The sequence below is a fragment of the Octopus bimaculoides genome, chromosome 11 (genome assembly GCF_046866305.1).
Source record: "Octopus bimaculoides isolate indiv1 chromosome 11, ASM4686630v1, whole genome shotgun sequence".
NCBI classification, from domain to species: Eukaryota; Metazoa; Mollusca; class Cephalopoda; order Octopoda; family Octopodidae; genus Octopus; species Octopus bimaculoides.
In genome coordinates, this window is record NC_142938.1 from 28,650,036 (window position 1) to 28,671,920 (window position 21,885).

General features: G+C 34.3%; 1 protein-coding gene across 1 annotated transcript in view; it reads left to right on the plus strand.

Moving 5' to 3' along the window:
- Positions 1-18,728, plus strand: part of LOC106882609 (transmembrane protein 229B) — a 62,601-nt gene extending 43,873 nt beyond the window's left edge. Inside the window, exon 2 of the mRNA XM_089359719.1 lies at positions 562-18,728. Within this exon, the coding sequence (XP_089215845.1) occupies positions 562-1,103 (542 nt within the window). The 3' untranslated portion in view covers positions 1,104-18,728. The remainder of the gene's footprint in view (positions 1-561) is intronic.
- The last annotated feature ends 3,157 nt before the right edge of the window (positions 18,729-21,885 follow it).

Here is a 21,885-nt window from a genome sequence, read left to right on the forward strand (position 1 = left end):
TGGCATTGGCCACAACTACAATTTTGTGCCTGTGAAATCTTGTATCTCTGCCGTAAGGCTTTATTTCCACACACACCAGCTTAATTTAATTCATCCTTAGTTGAAAGACATCTGTTGTTATTGTCCTGTTATTATTTTAATTTTATTGTATTTGTGTAACATTGTTAATTTTTTTCTGTCCTTGTTTTTATATACATTCGCTGCTTTCTTCCAAGGAATCTAATGCTCTTAGCTTAGTTTTTCCTTGGGGCTGGCCAGATTGGAGCAATATCGAGAAAAACCAGCCAAAATTGCAAAGATAATCTGGATCTTGACTGAGGAAAGAAAACTCCGAATGACCTGTCCTTGTTTTCTTTGTATCATCTATCTGGATGTTTTGTTGTCCCTTTCTTGTATCACCTAACTGTCTGGATGTTTTGCATTCTTGTCCCATTTTGTATTTATATATATAAATATATATATATATATATATATATATATATATATATATATATATATATATATATATACATGTGTGTGTATTTCGATGTATTTTTATAGATATTTTATTTTTTCTTCCAGATTCTACTGAAAGTTTCTTCACTCGTCATCACAACAGCTGGCAAACAATGATGCATCAACATATAGCACTATCGTTACCTATGCGATTTTATATTTATGCCATCCATGGCTATTTCATTGAAGTGATGTTCACAGCAGCCTGGGAGTTTGTTGTTAACATGAATGTCAAGTTTCCTGGAAACACAAGTGTCTGGTCTCTGTTGATTTATGGGGTTGCAATCCTTGTTGTCGAACAGATTCATTATCGCTTACAGGACACAGTACCATTGCTGTGTCGAGGACTTATTTACATGTTGTGGACTTACCTATGGGAATTCAGCACTGGTTATATATTAACACGTTTTGACGCCTGTCCTTGGGACTACGATAATTTTGACTGGGATATTATGGGTCTAGTGACACTTGAGTATGCACCTTTATGGTTCTTTGGCGGTATCCTTACAGAGAAAATCCTAATATTCTACACTCGTCATCTATACTGGGGACCTTACATGGATTCAACACGCTACCAAGGGATGAATGGTCATATAAAAATGAAATAGTGGGATGAAATGTCAAAAGTTAGCTGAGTGAGCGTGAGAGTGAGAGGGAGTGTAAGAGAGTGAGAAAGAGACAAAACGAAACATGTTTATAATTTCAAAGGAGGATTCTTCCTATCTTCTCAGTTTGCAACCATTTGGCTGTGGCCATTCTGGGGCACCATCAGGACTGTTCTTATCATTCTTCCTTCTATTCCATCAGGTATTTCAAGGAAGAATTTTTTTTACTGCTGTTGGGTATAATACAGTGGGGAAAAACAAAAAGATGAAACAATTCTGTATGTGTGTGTGTGTGTGTGTGCATGAGAGAGTGTGAATGTATGTGTGCATGTGTGTGTATGTATGAGAATATGTGAATGTATGTTTGTGTGGGTGTGTATGAAAGTGTACGTGTGTGTGTGTGTGTGTGTATGTGTGTGTATGTGCAGATCATTTGAGCGGATCATAGATCATAGATCACCCTAGTATACACACTTAAACACACACACACACACACACACACACGACATAACTTCCTAAATGATTTTTTTTGTACTGCTTTATCCATTTATCGGTATTTAATGCATATACACACATGTACTGTGTATTAATCTATGTATATGTGTACATATATACATGTATGTGTGTATATATATATATATATGTATGTGTGTATATATATGTGTGTGTGTCTGTTTATATATATATATATATGTGTGTGTCTGTTTATATGTCTATTTGCGAATGTACATGTGTGTGTGTGTGTGTGTGTGTGTGTGTGTGTATGCATGTGAGAGAGTGTGTGTACTGTAAGGCCTCCATTTGTGAGGATGGGCCACATGTCTACACATATATGCACAGACTTTTGCAGTTACCCATGGATGCAAGTCTCCCTTTTACTCCATACCACCACCACTGTTGTCTAATATGAAAGGCTACCTCTTTAAGGTCAGTAGAGCTTGAAACTTGTTATTGCAGGCGTTGCTGTTAAAACACAAAATGCCAGAACAGATAGTATAGAACATGTTACTTGGCACTCTCTGCCAATTTACTACTCTGGATCGGTTCTTTACTTGTTGATCTTAAAAAGATAAAAGGCAAAGCTGACTTTGGTGGCATTTGAACTCAGTGTGTGGGGAATTGGAACAAATACTGCAAGGTATTGTGATGAATGTGTTGGATGTGTGTGTGTGTTTGTGGATATATATGTATGTATATTTAATGTTTTGGATCTTTGTTGTGTATGTTGTGTACTATAACTTATTAAAAGTATGTGGCACATTTAATAGATTTCTCTAAAAAGGAACTATAAGCTTCATTTTTTTGTATTCATCTAAAATGAATGATGATTGTAAGATTTTAGGTGCTGACCTTAGACTTATATTTTCCAATGCCACCAGACTAGATTTATAGAATCATTTATTTTTAGTATATTCTAAACACAAGAACTAAAGTATTTTTGTTTTTTATATATCATCTTCATGTCACATTCATTAGAACTTGGTTTAGTTTTAAAACTTATTTTTTTTAAAAAAGGAAAAAAACAAGTAATTTAATAATACCAAAATTATTGAAAATTTTCAAATTTCCCTTTGGAAAAGAAAATTAAAATTAAAAAGCCAAAGAAAACATCAAGAATAGAATTATCATTTTTACTGTTCATCTATTGTTACTTTTGACAGTGTTGCTATCAATAAGCCACGGAGCTGTCTCATGGGATGGGTGGAGGAATGTCTTTGAGTGCCATCAAATGCTTTACAGTATTACATTCCATGGATTCGTTCAACACATTATTAAATATTTATTTAATTACTATTTCTATTCAAAATTGGAAATAAATAAGGGACCAGTGTGTCATAGAAAATTTCGCCAAAATCCAAATAAACTTGACCAATTTTTATTAAAAAAAACCCCCAAAACTATTGCGATGGCACCAATGTGACTATTTCCCATGAGGCAGAAATCATGATAATTTTGTTTCATGATCACTAATCAATACTCTTTGTTGACTGATCACTACTCATACATTCTTATAAATGCCAGAAAATCTCTTCTTGAACAGATAAAGACTAGTGAAATCTGAAATGTATTGGCTGGCACTGGTAGTAAATAATGGCTTCTGTCCTCTGTAAATGATTCCTTGTTTTCATTGCTCATAATTGCCACTGCCATGGTCACGGCCACCAGCAAAATAATATCTGGAAATTTCCATAATATTTTTTTTTTTTACTCTGATGGTTAACAAGAAAACTTGTTCCCTTCCTCCTCTTCCTCCTAATCCACCAGCAACAGGAGGGAAAGGTTTAACGAATGAAATCAGTTTGTAATTTTATCTCTTCCATTCATTGATTAACAGATTCTCATTGTTAACATGCCAATTGTTCTGGTGCCAATTACCAGTTGTCTGTTGCTGCTGCTGCCACTGCTGCTACTGCTGCTACTGCCACTGCTGCTGCATTTATCGACTTCCTCTAATCTGTTTATATGTATATGTACCTAATCTGTTTATATATATATGTATATATATATATAGGATCATGTTGTCTGAGCAACATAACAAAATAATTCTAGGTAGAACACTAGTTGCTATAATTTACCATTTTGTTCTGATAATACTCTGTAATCTTATGATAACTTCTTAAGTAACTTCACCATCAAGGATTTCTCTGCATCATTTTTTACTTGGGTGTCCTTTGTTCCAGGATTTTAGAGAATATGATTCTAACAATGTATCTGTTGATCTGGACATTTTCATCTTTCTCTCTCTCTCTCTCTCTCTCTCACACACACACACAGACACACACACACACACAGAGGAAGCACATTGGCCATGCTAATAAAGAACCACATTGCTAGGTAATAAATAATCTGAATTGTAAGTTCATGTTGTCTGGAAGGTGTCTTTATTTGCCTCACACATAAACTTTATAATTACTTGAAAATGTGTGTGTGTTAACCTGAGCTTTTAGAAGAAACATAATTTAATATGAATTTATAAACATCTACAAAAATATATTTAAAAACTGTAGTTTAATCTTCCATAATAGACTGGTGAAAAGAATTGAAATGAATAAATTTTGGTAAAAAACTTTTTTTTAAATTTCAACCAGAAAGAAAATTATTTGTATTGTTGCATAAATATTTTAAAACTGTTGATAATTTGTGTGGAGAACTTAGTGACAAAGAAAGGTGGATTGAAATAGCACAGTATATTACTGGTATTTATATCAACTAGGAAACACAATTGATTTCAGTAGGATTTCAACCTAGATTGATACCATATCTTCCAACGTTAATGTTCTCACCCATATTAACCTTCTTTTCAAATTATTTCTTTTAATACCTTATAACAATATATAATAATTAAATACTGTACTATTACACATAGTAGTTAAATGCCACACTATTGATAAATAGTAATTAAAGCCATTAGGAGTTCATCTGCTCAGATCTGTCCTGTAAGGGCCTGACCATACCAAGTGTTGAAATAATGCTATAATAATAATAATAATAATAATAATAATTAATTCTGTTTTATTGGCCACAAGGGCTAATACAAATCAAAAACATGTAAGGACAATAATGATAAAAATGCATTGGTGACATTACAGTGCTCAGTCTGAATAACTGGACGTGTGTATCCTTAGCTTACATCTTTTCTGTTAATCATTGACATATAATTAAGCTGCTATATACAAGGTTTCTAAAAGTTCCCTGAAACCATGTCATGGGATCAACTCTTGCCTCACCTCATTAAAGGATCACATTAATGCATTACTTGCCCAATTTTCTCTGATTTACTGTATCACCAGGATGTTGTTATCCACTTCCTTTTCACTGTCTCAATTAAAGTTAGTCTGCAATGGTTGGAAGAAATCCCGTATAATTAGCTCAGTTCATTGAAATGAATGGCCAGTATGATGATGCGAGATAAACTGCAGTGAAACTACAATAGAATGTGACCTTTGACTTTCCCTGACTAATGTTTTGTTGTGTATATGAAAGGTATTGTCATGTGTGTGTGTGATAAATGTTACATGTGTTTATCATACATACACATGGCAGTGATGACAGATATCTTTGTCAAATGTGTGATATATACATGATATATATTATATATATATATATATATAATTTGTCATGTGCATGATATAATAAAAATCACTTGTCATATTTGTGAGAAATGACACCTTTCATGAGACTAATTCACCTTTTAACTTAACTTTTTAGATGAAATCAATACTATCCATGTTGTTAGTATTTTCATATTCATTCCCTCTATTTTTCATATTAGTGTAGATAATCATTGCCATCATTCTGAAATCTCAGTCTCCTGTCAGCCCAGTTTGGGCTGAAAGAGTTTGCAGTAAATAACCTCTTCAACCTTGTATTATCTCATCTGTGAAGACAATCCTTCTTAGGCTTGATTAAACAACAACTTCCCAAGTCTTCCTTGGTCGACATCTACATTTACCTTCTACATCCAACTCACCATCACTATTCAGGTATAAGCCTCTATCATCCACATCAATGTAGATTCTCTCTCACACCCCATCCAACATATCAATCTATTTTGTTGCTGTTAATAATTTCTTACCTTCTCATTTCACTTCTATCACTAGTCTTTATCCCATCTCATTACATATCCAATATTCAACTTACTCCTCTCTCATCACTACATGCCTTCTATATCTCTTTTTCTTTAAACACACACACACACACACACACACACACACACACACACACACACACACACACACACACACACTCCTTGTTTCAGTCTCACTGCCAATATACCATCCATGTTATGATACACAATAAAATCATATTGTTTGTCTTTTACTGTGGAAGGTGAATCTCCTTTATGTTGTCAGAGTTCTCTTAGCTCTATTAATCACTAACTTCATATCTACCACTAGTTTACTAGCTTAGCTCAGCTAAGTAAACAAACATATTTACCAATTTTTTAAAGATCAAATGGTCCAAAGCTGTTCATGTCTGCTACATCAGTGCATCTAGTAAATCTAAAGTTGTTCCAGCTACCATAACACTATTGTGCTCACTACTACTCATATACATCATACTTACTATTCGTTTCTTCTAAACACATCAATGCCACATCCTAGCAGTACAAAACTATTATACTTCCTACCACCAACCAATACCATAATTTGGGCTAGTTTATCTTTTACATGTTTCACTTCAGGCTAATACTTCAACTTTTTAACTCAGACACTTTATCATTTTATTTCTCTTTCCAGCTCTACCCAATCATTCTCTTCCTTTTTTCTAAAATGCGAGTAGTCACATAACTCTTTTACTGTAAGAAACCTGCTCTGCTCTGGCCTCTTTTGTCATACTTCCCCTGCTCATCTCTTAGCATAAAGCTGCTCCCTTGGGGTTCATAGTCTTGCAAGCTAATGGCAACCTCACTAGTTCTGGTGCCATACAAAAAGCATCTAATATATGCTATACTAGATGGCATTAGAAAGAGCATCCAGCTATAGAAACCATGCCAAAGCAGACAAATAAGCATGATGCAGTCCTTGAACCCATCAGTCATACTGTGCAACCTATGCCAGCATGGAACATGAACATTAAATAATGAAAGCTCATACACAAAGCTGCTGTCAACATTCAATTCTAAACTCTTGTAGTCAGATACCAGTTAGTAAGATAAAGTGATTGAATGACATATCATTGGTAGACACCCAGATATGTCTTATGATGTCATAATTAGTTCACAGTGCAGGACTGTGACTTGTAAACCATATATCTTGCTTAAGGTAACACTGGTATCTGTGGGATGATTTGAACCCATGTTATAATCTGAATTCTATCTGTTCCAATGATAGCAATGGATAAATCATGTTTAATAATTATTTTGACTCTGACTGAAGCCTTGTCAATAAAAAGGCTTTAACGATGCCACAATATCACCAATGGAATACTAAATTGGTGTAAAGTGTGAGCAAATGAACCATATTGGGTTGGATTAATGAGAGCCTGGGTATTGATCTATTTAAAATGAAATATGCTGAGCTGAGGTTTTTGCCATTCCAACGATAGGACTCCCCTTTAAATGTTGCAGACTGTTCAAGCAATTATTGTTGTTGAATGGTCTGTTTGTGTAGTGGAAGGTAACTTATATATAGCTTCCTTGAAGTTGTCGGTAAAAACTATTAATTGTTTGTAAAACTGTGACCTTTGGCAAAATGACAAAATGTACCAATATAGGAGGAGTGCTTGACATTCAGTTGAAAACAAAAAAGCTCTAGAGATAACCTTACTTAGTTTGCCAGAGTGACCAGTATGTTTTGAAATGGCTAAAATCAAACAAAATATGATATTAATGGTATTTGATAAATTTCTAAAGACACATCTCTCTCTCTCTCTCTCTCTCTCTCTCTCTTTCTCTCACTCACACACACACACACACACACACTTAGTGTTTTTAGAAATTAAATACCACATACTCACACACACACGCACACACACACATGATACACATGTTTGGCTGTACATATAAAAGAAAGAGTACTCTATACATATAGTGGGCTTTATTCATTTGAAGCTATGATTCACTTTGTTTCTACTCTGAAGTTATGTGCAATCATCAAAGTGATTATCTTACCTGAAGGATTACACATAACAAGAAACTTTGATTAGCAATGGAATAAATTGTCATCTGCAAACAAGTGTGTGTGTGTGTGTGTGTATCTATGTGCAAGTGTTTGTGTAATTATATATTGTGTGTTTCAACTTAGGAAGAAATAAATTTTAAAAAAAGAAACCCAAATTCTTTTAGAGTAACTATCATTATTGCAAAATGGTGTTTACAATCTTTGAGAAGATGTAGTGGCCATGGTTGGTACCATTAACCTCTTCAGAGTAAACCTAGGCTTAAACAGCAACAACAACAAATTCACTTATACACAATTAACTGGTTATAAATTACATATATTAGCAATTCATTACATATATTAATATTATAGTCCCAATTCAAAATGTAGTTTACTTAGCACCAACAAGGCTTGATCTGTGACTCTCTTGCTGACTGGACAACAAAGTGTTTTACCTACTATAGAGTGAGAGACACTGCCATTATTAACTTTTTTGTCTCACTACCTTATAACCTGGTTGTTTCTGTTATCCCAGGTACACCATCATACCTGTCATCTCACCCTAGCTGCCAATGTCCCCTGGTGTATGAGAGAGAGAGAGAGAGAGAGGGTGGGGTAGAGCAGAGAGGATACAGGATTAATTAAAGTCAACACTATTTACCTTAAACAAAAGAAAAAATACATTTAAATTGTAGTATGTATGTGTAGATGTTACTGCCTCGCATGGTCATAGAATAATGGCTTGAGTCAGTTTTCATTTTAAAATCTTAATTATAACAATGTATGTAGTGGGGCTCCACATTAACCTGAACAAGACAGTCAAAGAGAGAGTAACATAGGAACTGAGGGTTGAGTGAGTAGCAGTGCGAGTGGCAGAACCCTTTTTTTTTTTTTTTTTTTTAATGATATTGGGAGGGCTATGAAAACAGGCAGATGACAGATAAAGTACAGTTAGATAAGGAATATATTGTCAGTATTACAGTAGATTATCAGAATTGGTATAACATCTGTGGGGGCATGTCTTGTGTTTAGCTGAACTTATTTACATTTCATCTTTCTGGGGTCAGTAATTGATTGTCCCCTTCTCTTAGATATCTGTGGCCTTGAGCCAATGTTAGAAATTAGTTTAGTTGTTGAACAAAAACAATGAGAGAAATTTAGTTGTATAAGGTGATTAGCATCTATTTTAAGGGGTAGTTATTAAATGGAAGAAGGTATGTTAGTAGTGCCACAAGTTTTGATTTTATTTTAATTAATACCTCTGTTGTCAGCTGAAGGTAGCTCTAGAAATATCATGTTTTTGAAATAAATATTGTAAAAGGAGAAAAGAATTTTATTAAAAAAAACCCTGTTTTTAGTTGAGTTTTTGATATTTTTAAAATTGAATACATTTTAGTTTAACATTAATTTATGTTACTAATCAAAGACAGTTTTTAAGTATATTTAACTGGTTTTTCTTGTTTTATTTTTTATCATTTGTTGAAATTATAATAATGAGCTTACTATACACAGTACTCATGTATACTACCACCTGTTTGAAAACAGTAAAAGCAAGGACATAAAGCAGCAATAAGTCATGTGAAGAAAAATAGCAATGATAGCCAAAAGTACATGCACAGTAACAGAGTGAAATATAGACAGAAAAGTGGACAGTATCTGAGCAATAAAAAAAGAAAGAAAATGGATGCACAGGACGTCAAGATTAGTGCTGTGAGTTTTGGGCAGCATGGAATTTTTGAAGGATGCAGTGTCTTGACAGCTAACATCCGATGAGGATAGTTTGTTCTATGCTTTGATAATTCTGAGCATGAAAGGCCATGAGTGCTGTGTTTTTTTTTTTTTTAAATTTCCTCCTCCTTATCCAAATCTAACACATTGAGTGTAGTAACTAATGTTCACTTTCATAAGATACTACGGCAGTTATGTGTTAAGGTGCTGGCCTTTTTAACCAACTTCAACAAATAATTGAAACCTTAGCATTTTAGTGTAGCTTTTATGTAAGTTACAGAACTCTTCTAGACTTAGTCTGCTTAGCTGAGAACAGGTTACAGGTGGTAAGAATGATTGAGAGAAAAAAGAAGAAAAGAATCACGTTCACCACAAATCATCCTTCCTAATGAAAACGATACATTTTAAAGTTTTTTTTATTATAAAAAAAATAAAGAGAAGTAAGATTAGCACAAATATTAAAAACAGATGGTTTGCTCTTTACTTTTTACCCCATGGCTCAATAAGTACCAGTAATGCACTATGGTCAAGTAAATCATTTGTTTCCTATCTTGAATTTCATCAGGAAATATCAGTGTGATTTTGCTCTTTATTTTTTCATTTTTGTTTTTTCTATTCAAATATATATGTATTTTGTTTATAATTTATTTTCTTTTATCACAATCATCATCATCATATTTATTATAATGCTCACTTTTCCATGTTTGCATGTTGTTTATTGAGGAATGATTTCAGCATGACTGTGTAGTTAAGAAGCTTACTTCCCAACCATGTGTTTTTGGGTTCATTCCTACTGCATGGCACCTCAGATAAGTATCTTGTACTTCAGCTCCAGGTTAACCAAAGCCTTGTAAGTGGCTTTGCTACACAGAAACTGAAAGAAACCTTTGCATCTGCATATATATATATATATATATATATATGTATATATATAAAAGACTATGTATGTATAAATATATGCAGATATCGACATTTATACTTGATGACATGTATGTGTGTTTTGTCTTCATGTGAAGATTGTAAACACGCTTCATCACATCATATAAGTGATATTGTTCGTTTCCAGTCTTTCAGGGAAAAACTTATCTAGCCAGCGGGGAATATTACCCAGTTTAGAAACACATGTGGGGTGGTGACAGGAAGGGCATCTTAACATAGTCAATTTGCTTCAATGAACTCCATTTGACTTGTGCAAGTACAGAAACGTGGAGGTTAAAATAACTATTATTATTATTATTATTATCTTCAAATTTTATACCCCCCCCCCCCCCGTCTCCTATTTTAACCAATAACAGCTGATATCTGCTGTAGAAAAGCATTATTTTGGTTAAAAAAAACAACCATTTTTTTCCATCAGAATTCGTTATCATTATTGAAATAATTCTCTTATGTAAATCCTGTGTATTCACAGTAGAAGGTTTATTAAAAGGAATACATTCAATATAGAAGTCTTTAATGACTCAAAAGCTACATTTGTTATTTCTCCTTTTCTCCTTTTCATTACAATTGTCACAGAGATTGTAAAACTGGGTATTTTACTGTATCAATGTTTTGTGTTCAAATCTCATTGTGGTTGGGCTTGACTGTTTGTTCCTTCAGTTTTCAATAAAAGAAGCACCACTGATATTTGACCAACATGTGAGGAAGTCTGTGTTCTACAGTGATAAGTTCTTGGCTGTTTGAGGTTGTATTGTAGTTTCAATAATTCTCTGCAACTGCAAAATCACTTTAATGTTATCAATACTTTAGGGCAATGTATAAATGTCCTCAGTTTTCTGATTACTATTGTAATAATCAAGCCAGAAATTTTACTTTCAGGAAGTTACTTCAACTTTACAAACTCTTAATACGGATATTACCATTGTTGTTGTTGCTATTATTAAAGCAGTGAGCTGGCAGAATCATTAACATGCTGGACAAAATACTTAGTGGCATTTCTTCCAACTTTACATTCTGAGTCCAAATGCCATTAAAGTTGACTTTGTTTTTCATCCTTTAGGGATTGATAAAATAAATACCAGTTGAGTACTGGGGATGATGTAATTGACTTAATCCTCATCTCGAAATTGCTGGCCTTGTGCCAAAATTAGAAAGTAGTATTATTAAGATGGTGAGCTAGCAAAATAATAAGCACATTGGACAAAATGCTTAGTGGCATTTCTTCTGGCCTCTATACATACTGAGCTTAAATTTTACTGAGGCCAGCTTTGCCTTTCATCTTTCTGGGGTTGATAAAATTAAGTACCAGTCAAGTACTGGGGTCAATGAAATCAACTAACCCTCTCCTCAAAATTTCAGGTCTTGTGTCTATAGTAGAAAGAATTACTATTATTGGTTGGTGGGGAAAAAATCACCTGTCCTATAAACTTTATATATATGCCAGACAGACTTGTTTGCTGCACTTTCAGGAGACTACTGTAGCAGGCATCAGGATGGGAGAATTCCAAGTTTAGAGAGCTGGTGTGTAGTAGCTTTGCTGATGAAGGTCTCACACAAGGGATATTATTGATAATTCTAGCCCATAAGTCTGCTAACGGCAGGGTTGCAGATTTTGGCCAAGGTGCTAGCAGAGTGGTTGGTGACTTGTAAGTCGTAGGATAAGGAAAGCACCAATCTGTGTGATCCCATGAAGATTGATCCATGAAAAACTCCACCTCCTTCAATACATCATAGAAAGGGTTGGTAACAAACCTGGCTTTAGTAGATATCTAATGAAAACCTTTTGACAGGGTCGACCCAAGTTACTTGGTAGGTGTCCTCAGTGTAGCTGGGTTCTGTCCCATTTTAGTGCCATTTGCTTAGATTAAATGGTCTTCCTTTAGAACCATTTTGAATTATATGCTTGGTCCAAGACAAAAAGTTTGGCACCATTCTAGAGAAATAAGAAGTGGTGACAGAAGCAAAAAATTAATCCAAATAAATCAGTGAGCTTCCATGTTGGTATCTGGAGAGACAAGTCCATGCCATTAGCCAGTGTCATTGGTTACTGGATTGATGTGCCAATTAAGTTGCTTGTGATCTGGTTGTGTCTAGATTTTCAGGTGGCTAGAAAACCTGAATGAAATTTAAAAAATGTTGTTAGTCATACCTAGAAATGAGCTGAGAGGAAGCTATCTCTGAAAGATCAGGTATAGGTAACAAATATATACATCACCTGTGTCATATACTACTGCTTGACCATTGCACCTTGTTCCAGTTTTTCTCTGATCAGGTTAGACCATCTGCTCTTCCACTTCTGTGGAAGAGTTGCATTCCTCTGATCAAGCTGTCCATCTACTGTCAATGATCTTTGCATGAAAGATTGGTATGCAGTGGCTGATGATGCATAGCCATGCACTGTGGTTGTGGCATTTACAATTATTCCTGGATGGTGAGCAGGTATAGCGCCTCTTTGTTAGGAATGCTTTCCTACTGCACATCTCTTTGGTAAACGAAAACCAAGCCTAGATGCCTGGAACCTGGAATATTGCCAGATACAGACTTATACTGGTAGGGCAATGAGGTCAGTCACTGTAAAAGACTAGTGATGAGGGAGAATGATAACTTACTTGGACTTTGCTAAGAATCAGTTGTCTGATCTGAGGGGACTTTCAGTCTGGAGATTATGGATAATCTCCTGAAATCCTGGTCTGGTAGTTTTGCCAAGAAAGAGGGGCATTGCTGGCTCATGATAAATTCTATAAACAGGCCTCTCTTCGGTGCTTGCAGAGTGAAGAAACTATTCTACTATCACTCATTCAGTATCCAAGCATTGTTAACACATGTGAGACTAGTCTGCCTATCAGCCAAATCCATTGTGATGGGTTCTTCATTACCTTCCTTTGTCTAAGAAGTCCATCATGATAATCACTTTACAACTTCCTTTTGTCTAAGAAAGGCAGGTGGTTTCCTCTGTCTTGTAGCTATGGCAAAAGAGATTGTGTGGTGCATGCAACTTCAAGGATTGAAGATAGATATTTACCTCTTCAGCCAAGCCCTCATTGTCTTTATCAAGTTCCACTTGAAATGTGAAGTGCTGCTTTTCAATAAATTTGTTGAAAGTGGTGTGAGAATGGTGGACATGACCCAAATAAATGGATCAGTTGTCAGGTTGCACCTGTAAGCCTAAGATTGCAACTGGAGAGAGCGCTTAGACTTCATGGTTAAGGTAATCTTCGATCTGTGGGGATTCTGTATTTAGCCTTTAGGAGTATACTGCGTATACCATAGCTTTCCATTTAATTTCAGTGTAAACCTCAAGTGTTTCTGTAACCTATTCTTGTATAATGTCTCCCCATACATTGTTTTAGTGGCAATAATAAAAAATTGCTATTATTAAGGCGGTGAACTAGCAGAATCATTAGCATGTCGTGCAAAATGTTTAGTGACGTTTTGTTTGTTTTTACGTTCTGAGTTCAAATTCCATTGAGGTCAACTTTGCCTTTCATCCTTTTGGGGTAGATAAAATAAGTACCAGTTGAGCATTGGGGTCAATCTAATCGACTTATCACTTCCTGCAAAATTGTTGGCCTTGTGCCAAAATTTGAAACCATTGTTATTATTATTATTAATGCCACTGGGGTTGACTTTGCCTTTCGTCCTTTTGAGGTTGATAAAATAAGTACCAGTTAAATACTGGGGTGGGGGTCAATGTAATTGACTCACCACTCCCCAAAATTGCTGGCCTTGTGTTGAAATTATTATTATCATATGAAGGTCGCAAGCTGGCAGAATTGTTAGCACACTGGACAAAATGCTTAGCGGTATTTTGACCATTTGCTATGTTCTGAGGTCAAATTCCACCAAGGTCAACTTTGCTTATCATCCTTTCGAGGTCGATAAATTAAGTACCAGTGAAACACTGGGGTTGATGTAATCGACTAGCTCCCAGCCCCGCAAAAATTTAGTAGAAAGGATTATTATTATTATTATATTAGGGCGGCAAACTGACAGAATTGTTAGCATGCCAGGCAAAATGCTTAACATCATTTTGTCCATCTTTATGTTCTGAGTTCAGATTCTGTCAAGGTCAACTTTCCCTTTCATTCTTTTGTGGTTGATTATATAAATACCAGTTACACCCTGCAGTCAATGTAATCAACTTGCCCCCTGCTCCAGAATTGCTGGCTTTGTGCTAAAATCATCATCATCATCATTATTATTATTAATGTGGTGAGCTGGTAGAATCGTTAACATGCCAGGAAAATGCTTAGCAGCAATTCCTCCATCGTTACATTCTGAGTTCAAATTCTGACAAGGTCGACTTTACCTGTCATCCTTTTGGGATCAATAAAATAAGTACCAGTTGAACACTGAGGTCAATGTAATTGATTTACCCCCTCCTCAAAGTTGCTGGCCTTGTGCCAAAATTTGAAACTATTATTATTATTGTTATTATTATTTAGGCGGTGAGCTGACAGAATCATTAGTATGCCAGGTGAAATGCTTAATGGTATTTCATCTGTTTTTCTGGGTTCAAATTCCGCCAAGGCTGACTTGGCCTTTCATCCTTTTGGGGTTGATGAAATAAGTACCAATTACACACTGGGGTCAATGTAAATTGATTTACCCTTCCTCCAAAACTGCTGGCCTTGTGCCAAAATTTGAAACCATTATTACTATTATTATTATTATCATCATTATATCTTCCTTGCATGGTATGAATATAAAAAACTAGTTTTTGTTGTTTTTTCCTTCATGTTAATTCTGAAGCCTTAACAAAAGGCCTTAGAAGGTACCTTTCTAAGAATATGAGCTGTTCTAAGGAGAGCAGAAGAATTTTGAAGCACTTGCATATCTGTTACGATGTCAAACCATTCCAGGTTTTATGATAGATTTCTAGAGACTGAACCCTATACTCCAACGATAACTGGTGCAACTTTCACTTTTACTGCTGGGCATTATCACATACTTGATAACTCTACTTTTAATATCAGTATATTTTGAGATCATGTTCTACTTCCTTATCTGTAATAATTTTACCTGAAGGAATTGTGACTATTATTAGTTTAATTATTATTACCAAAGTAGTGAAGGGAATGAGTTGGCAGAATCGTTAGCACACCAGACAAAATACTTAGTGGCACTTCTTCCAACTTAATGTTCTGAAACCAAATGCTGTCATGGTTAACCTGACCTTACATCCTTTTGGAGTTGATGAAATAAGATACCAATAAAGTACTGGGGTCGATGTAGCCAATTTATCCCCTCCTCCAAAATTTCAGGCCTTGTGCCTGTTTTATTGGGGTCAGTAAAATAAGTACTATTTGAACACTGAAGTCAATGTAATTGGCTTACCTGTCTCCTGAAATTGTTAGCCTTCTATCAAAATTAAAAAGAATTAATTGTTATTATTTATATCATTACTGAGGTGGTGAACTGGCAAAATCATTAGTGTATCAGACAAAAATACCTTGTGCCATTTCTTTTGGTTCTATGTTCTGAGCTCAAATACAGTCATGGTCAACTTCGATTTTCATCCTTTCTGGATCAATAAAAAAAGTACCAGTTAAATACAGGGGTTGGTGTATTCAACTAGGCTCCTCCCCACAAAATCTCAGGCCTTGTATCCATAATAGAAAGAAGACAGAAACTACTACTACTGCTGTTAATAATAACCATTTCTACTATATGCACAAGGCCTGAAATTTTGTGGATAGGTTGCTAGTTAATTACATTGATCCCAGTGCTTGACTAAGACTTAATTGATCCTGAAAGGATGAAAGGCATAGTTCAACTTCAGCAGAATCTGAACTCCAGTAGAAATGCTGCTAAGCATTCTTTGTTTCAAATTTTGGTACAAGGCCAGCAATTTTAGGAAATTGGGGTGTTTTACCCCAGTACTTGACTGATACTTTGTTACATTGACCCTGAAAGGATGACAGAATTTGAACTCAGAACATAGAGAACTGCTAAGCATTTTCATCTGATGCACCAATGATTTTGCCAGCTTGCTAATGATTTTACTACCTTAAAAAAGAAAAAAAATAGCAATAATATACTCAATAGTTGAATGTTTTATATAAGTTATGGAATGTTTTTCATTTATAAATATAGTTTGAATTGATCTTTTTAATTCATTTCATTTGATGAGAATTAATGAGAAAAAATTATGAATTGGTTATTTTATTTCTACTCCCTACCCCATCCATCATGAAAAAAATTACAGATTGTTATTATTGCCATCATTTTTACTCTAATAATCTTAATGGTTAAGTTCTTGTCAGGTTTGTTTTGATTCCCACCCATTTGTATTTGTTTTACTTCACGCATGTTGCTAAATCCTCTAAAAAACAACATGAACATCATACAGTTATGTTTCCTCTGTCCTATCTATCTAAGTTTGTGTGTCTCTTCAGGAAGTCTTAACATTCACATTAATTTTAATAATAATGATAATAATAATACTTCTTTCTACTATAGGCACTTAATAATGATAAAACTTAATAATGATATAACAATAGTCATAATAATGAGAGTAGTTTTTTATTTTTTTTATTAAATAGCCTAATATCTTAAGGCTCTTAAATTTTTTGATATTTAATTCTTAAAGATTTTGCTCATTCATATTCTTCTTCTTGATCTTTTTACTTTAGGTGACTTATACTGAAATACTGTTTTAACTTAGACATTTTCTACAAAATATATAAATGAAGTTTTTAAAGCATATTTTCTGTTTTTCTTTTTTTTTATTCTTAACGTTTGGTAAATTTAATCAATCTGAACTTTTAATTCTTATAAATAATTAAGGTTTTCTGTATCTTTTTCTTGAAGAAAAATAATGCGTATATGTACTCATATATATATGTGTATGTATATAATATATATATATGCACACCCAAACTTGCACACACATGGCATTTTTTAAAATTAATTTTTGATGAAGGCTATTCGAGGATATTATAACTTTAGATGTTAATTAATATTAATATTAATTACATATGTAAATGAATAATCTTGAAGGTAAAATATGATTTTTTATATAAATGATAAATAGTAGAGACACAATGTTACTGCCAACACTTAATATCATAGTGATCTTAAGTAATATCATAGTAAGCTGTAATAATGTCATAGTGAACTGCAATAACAACAATAAAATTGTCTTTGATAATATCTCATTGAACTTTGATAATGTCATAGTGATCTTTGCGAGTGAGCTTTAATATCATAATGATCTTTATTAAATATCATAGTGATCATTCATTTTTATGATGTCATAGTCATCAGTTGTATCTTTATGATGTCTTAGTAGTCTTTAATAATATTACAGTAAACATTAATAAAAATCATAGTCTTTAATAATGTAACGACCTTCATAATTTATGGCAATATTGCCACTTAATTTCAGAATATTTGACAATATTGTAATTACATTTTAATAATATTGAAATGATATTTAACAATGTCATAATATGTAATACCATAATGATATTTAATAATATCATAATGCTATAGAGTATTATCATCATAATGACCTTTATCATTTATTCCAATATCGTAATAATAATAATGATAATAGTAATAATAATAATCTAAATTATAAAACTAAACATGCTAAGTTGAAAATTCTTCTTCGATCTATCTCGTTTATATAGAGAGGTGTTCAGGATCATTTAGTCTGTAACATTCTTTCAACACTTTTTCTTAAAAGCAAAAATTAAAAAAAAAATAACATAATATAATAAAATAGATGAACAGTTTTTATCACCATTTTATTTTTTTTTAATATTCATCAACTATAAAATTGAACATAAACTATAAACGATTGAAACATTTTCCCAATATCAATCTTACAAATGTATCTAGAAATTGTTTAGAAACATATTCCAATCAATATGGTAATTAGTCTTTTGAAAAAGAAAACCGAAGCAAAAGAGATTTGTTGAATATTTTTCCTTGGCATTTAAAAAATCCCTTGGAATTTCCAGGTAACTGAAACCATGTGAGGTTTCCGGTTATTTTTATATTACAATCTTTACTTGAAATTTCTTATATTTCATATTCCCTCCACATAAAAAAAAAAAGAAATCAAAAACAACCCAAAAATAAACCCAAAAATAAATACACAAAAAAATTAAAACCCTGTAGAATTTAGCAAAACATTTCATACATTCTCAACTCTTTAAATTCTTCTCTATATTAGATATTTTCACACCTGGACTTCACCATTTAATATCTATTTTTCTTTTCTTTTTTTTTTTTTTTTTTAATAACATTTCAATCAACACATTAAAAGTCTTTTTCCTGAAACTTTAAATGATTTTTTTTTTCCTCATGTTTTCTTTTTGACAATAAATTGACTTTACCAAAATCTTCACATCAATGTCCTTTGCTTTTACTGTTGGATATCAATTTGTTTCTTCTCTTTTTTTTGTTTTTTCTTTTATTTTGTTCAATGTTTGTTCTGAAACAAATGTTTTTATTGAGTAAATCATAGAATCAAAAATCAAACTAATGATTAAGTTCACTGGAAACTTTGATAAGCCTAATCCCTGTGTGGAGTGAAGAATCTAGTGCTTAGAGCTCTTGTCCTTTACCTCACAGCTTATATACATTATTCTTGCCTTTAGAATAGTGTTTAGTGATATTTCATACACCTAGATGATGTCTTACTAAAAACTTTAGTATTTCAGGCAAGTCTGCTGCATTTGGTTCAAATGCATTGACTCCATGGTACTCTGGAGACTAAACAAAGAATACTGTTGAACCACTTCCCATGGAAATTTGTTCAAAAGTTTTAAAGTTTAAAATTTTGGAAACAGTATTAAAAAAAAAAAGAACTAGTTTTTGAAAAATATCGAAAAAAAAAAAAACTGCCTTGCTTACTTCATTATATGCACTTCAAACAACCTTAGATTAAAATAACTAGTATGTATAACATCATCATCATCGTTTAACGTCCACTTTCCATGCTAGCATGGGTTTGACGATTTGACTGAGGATTGGCGAACCAGATGGCTGCACCAGGCTCCAATCTGATCTGGCAGAGTTTCTACTGCAGGATGCCCTTCCTAATGCCAACCACTCCGAGAGTGTAGTGCGTGCTTTTATATGCCACCGGCATGAGGGCCAGTTAGGTGGTACTGGCAATGGCCACGCTCAAAATCGTGTTTTTTACATACCACCTGCAAAGGAGTCAGTCCAGCGGCATTGGCAACGACCTCGCTCAAATGTTTTGTTTATGTGCCAGTAAGGCAATGCTGGTAACGATCATGCTCAAATGGTGTTTTTTACATTCCACTGGCACGGAAGCCAGACAGCTGCTCTGGCAATGATCCTGCTCGGATGGTGCTGTCAGCACTCCACTGACACGGGTGCCAGTCATTGAATTTGGTTCAATTTCGATTTCACTTGCCTCAACAGGTCTTCGCAAGCAGAGTTTAGTGTCCAAAGAAAGAAAGGTATGCATAAATGGGCTGGCTACACCCCTGGTCAAGGCCACAGGTTATGGTCTCACTTGTTTTGCCAGGTCTTCTCACGCACAGCATATTTCCAAAGGTCTCGGTCACTAGTCATTGCCTCGGTGAGGTCTAATGTTCGAAGTTCGTGCTTCACCACCTCATCCCAGGTCTTCCTGTGTCTACCTCTTCCACAGGTTCCCTCAACTGCTAGAGTGTGGCACTTTTTCACACAACTATCCGCATCCATTCTCACCACATGACCATACCAGCGCAATCGTCTCTCTTGCACACCACAACTGATGCTTCTTAGGTCCAACTTTTCTCTCAAGGTACTTACACTCTGTCGAGTATGCACACTAACATTACACATCCATCGGAGAATACTGGCTTCATTCCTTGCAAGCTTACACATGTCCTCAGCAGTCACAGCCCATGCTTCACTGCCATGTAGCATGGCTGTTTGTACACATGCGTCATACAGTCTGCCTTTTACTCTGAGGGAGAGGCCCTTTGTCACCAGCAGGGGTAAGAGCTCTCTGAACTTTGCCCAGGGTATTCTTCTAGTAGCTACACTTTCAGCGCACCCTCCCCTGCTACTGACTTGGTCACCTAGGTAACGGGAGCTATCAACTACTTCTAGTTTTTCTCCCTGGAATGTGGCAGAAGTTGTTATATTATAAATGTTATATATATATATATATATATATATATATATATATATATACATATATATTGTAAGATACAAATAAGATGATAATTTATTTTCAAATACAGAGACATTGTTAGACCAGCTGAAATATTGGGTAAATTACCCTTACAAAGCGGAAAAACTTGTCAACAACCAGCCAATATACAGGGTGTCCACAAGGTCTGGGTACATGGAGTAAATGAAATCATAACATAAACAATTAAATATAAAGAATAATAATTTCTTAAAGTATGTGTTAATCCCCATGTGGGTACATGGAGTAAATAAAATCATAACATAAGCAATTAAATATATGAAATAATAATTTCTTAAAGTATGTGTTAATCCCCATGTACCCAGACTTTGTGGACACCCTGTATATATACATATATAAAGGTAAGATCCAAGAATTCGGTTGTAGGAAGTTAGTGAACTTTAAGCAATCTGTAGAAGATATAAAAAACAACTTTCAGAAACAATAGTGGTTTATTGGCGCAGAAAGTTGTGAATTTTCCCCATATCAAAGTACGATAAGCTGCAAAAAGTTAATTTCATATTTCATGGTTAGCAACAGGGGTTGTTGTATATGCGAATAAACATTAAAAAATTAGGGAATGGGGTAGATAAAATCAAGGCTACATATGTTTCATAGCCAGCGGAATCTCGGAAGTAGTAAATTATCAAAATGAGAGGTAGACCATAGGCTACTCTTCAGGCCAAAGATACCTTGATTCTATGAAATCTATATTGTTGTTGGGAGATCCTGTGTTAACTCAGGGATTCGACTGAAATGTGTAGAAAGAGTTCAAGAAGAAAACATAATTGTGAAGAAGTAAAACTAAAAGAAGATATATATGGGATTGGGTAAGCTTGTAACAGAGAAGTATATGAGCAAAGAGGGGCAGGTGGGGAGAGAGGGTTTGGTATTGAAATTGGCTGGAGAGATGTCTTTATGAGTTTATGTTGGGGTTACTTGCAGGTCTGTTGAAGGTTAGGTAAGTAAACATATTGTAGCATCCCATAAAGCCATTGAAACAGAGTCAAAAAGATGAAGATATGAGTGGTATTTGAAATGGATAGAGTGGGGAGTGAAGGATAGGGAGGTGGACGAGAATGTATTTTTGGTCAAAACAGTTGACTTAGTTTTGGTTGATTGGCAAGTCTGGTGGACAAAAAAAAAAGACTTGCTCCAAGTACTATATAATAGGACTGAACTCTGAATTACATAGTTGTGAAGCAAACTTCTTAACCACATAACTATGCCTAAACCCAGCTTTTTTTTTAACTTGGCTTTTTTGCTTTCCTTTTATGTAATGAAGTATCAATAAGAAATTCTTTACTTTCCCAAGTGTTATTCAATCAGCATGCCACCAGTGCTGTGGATT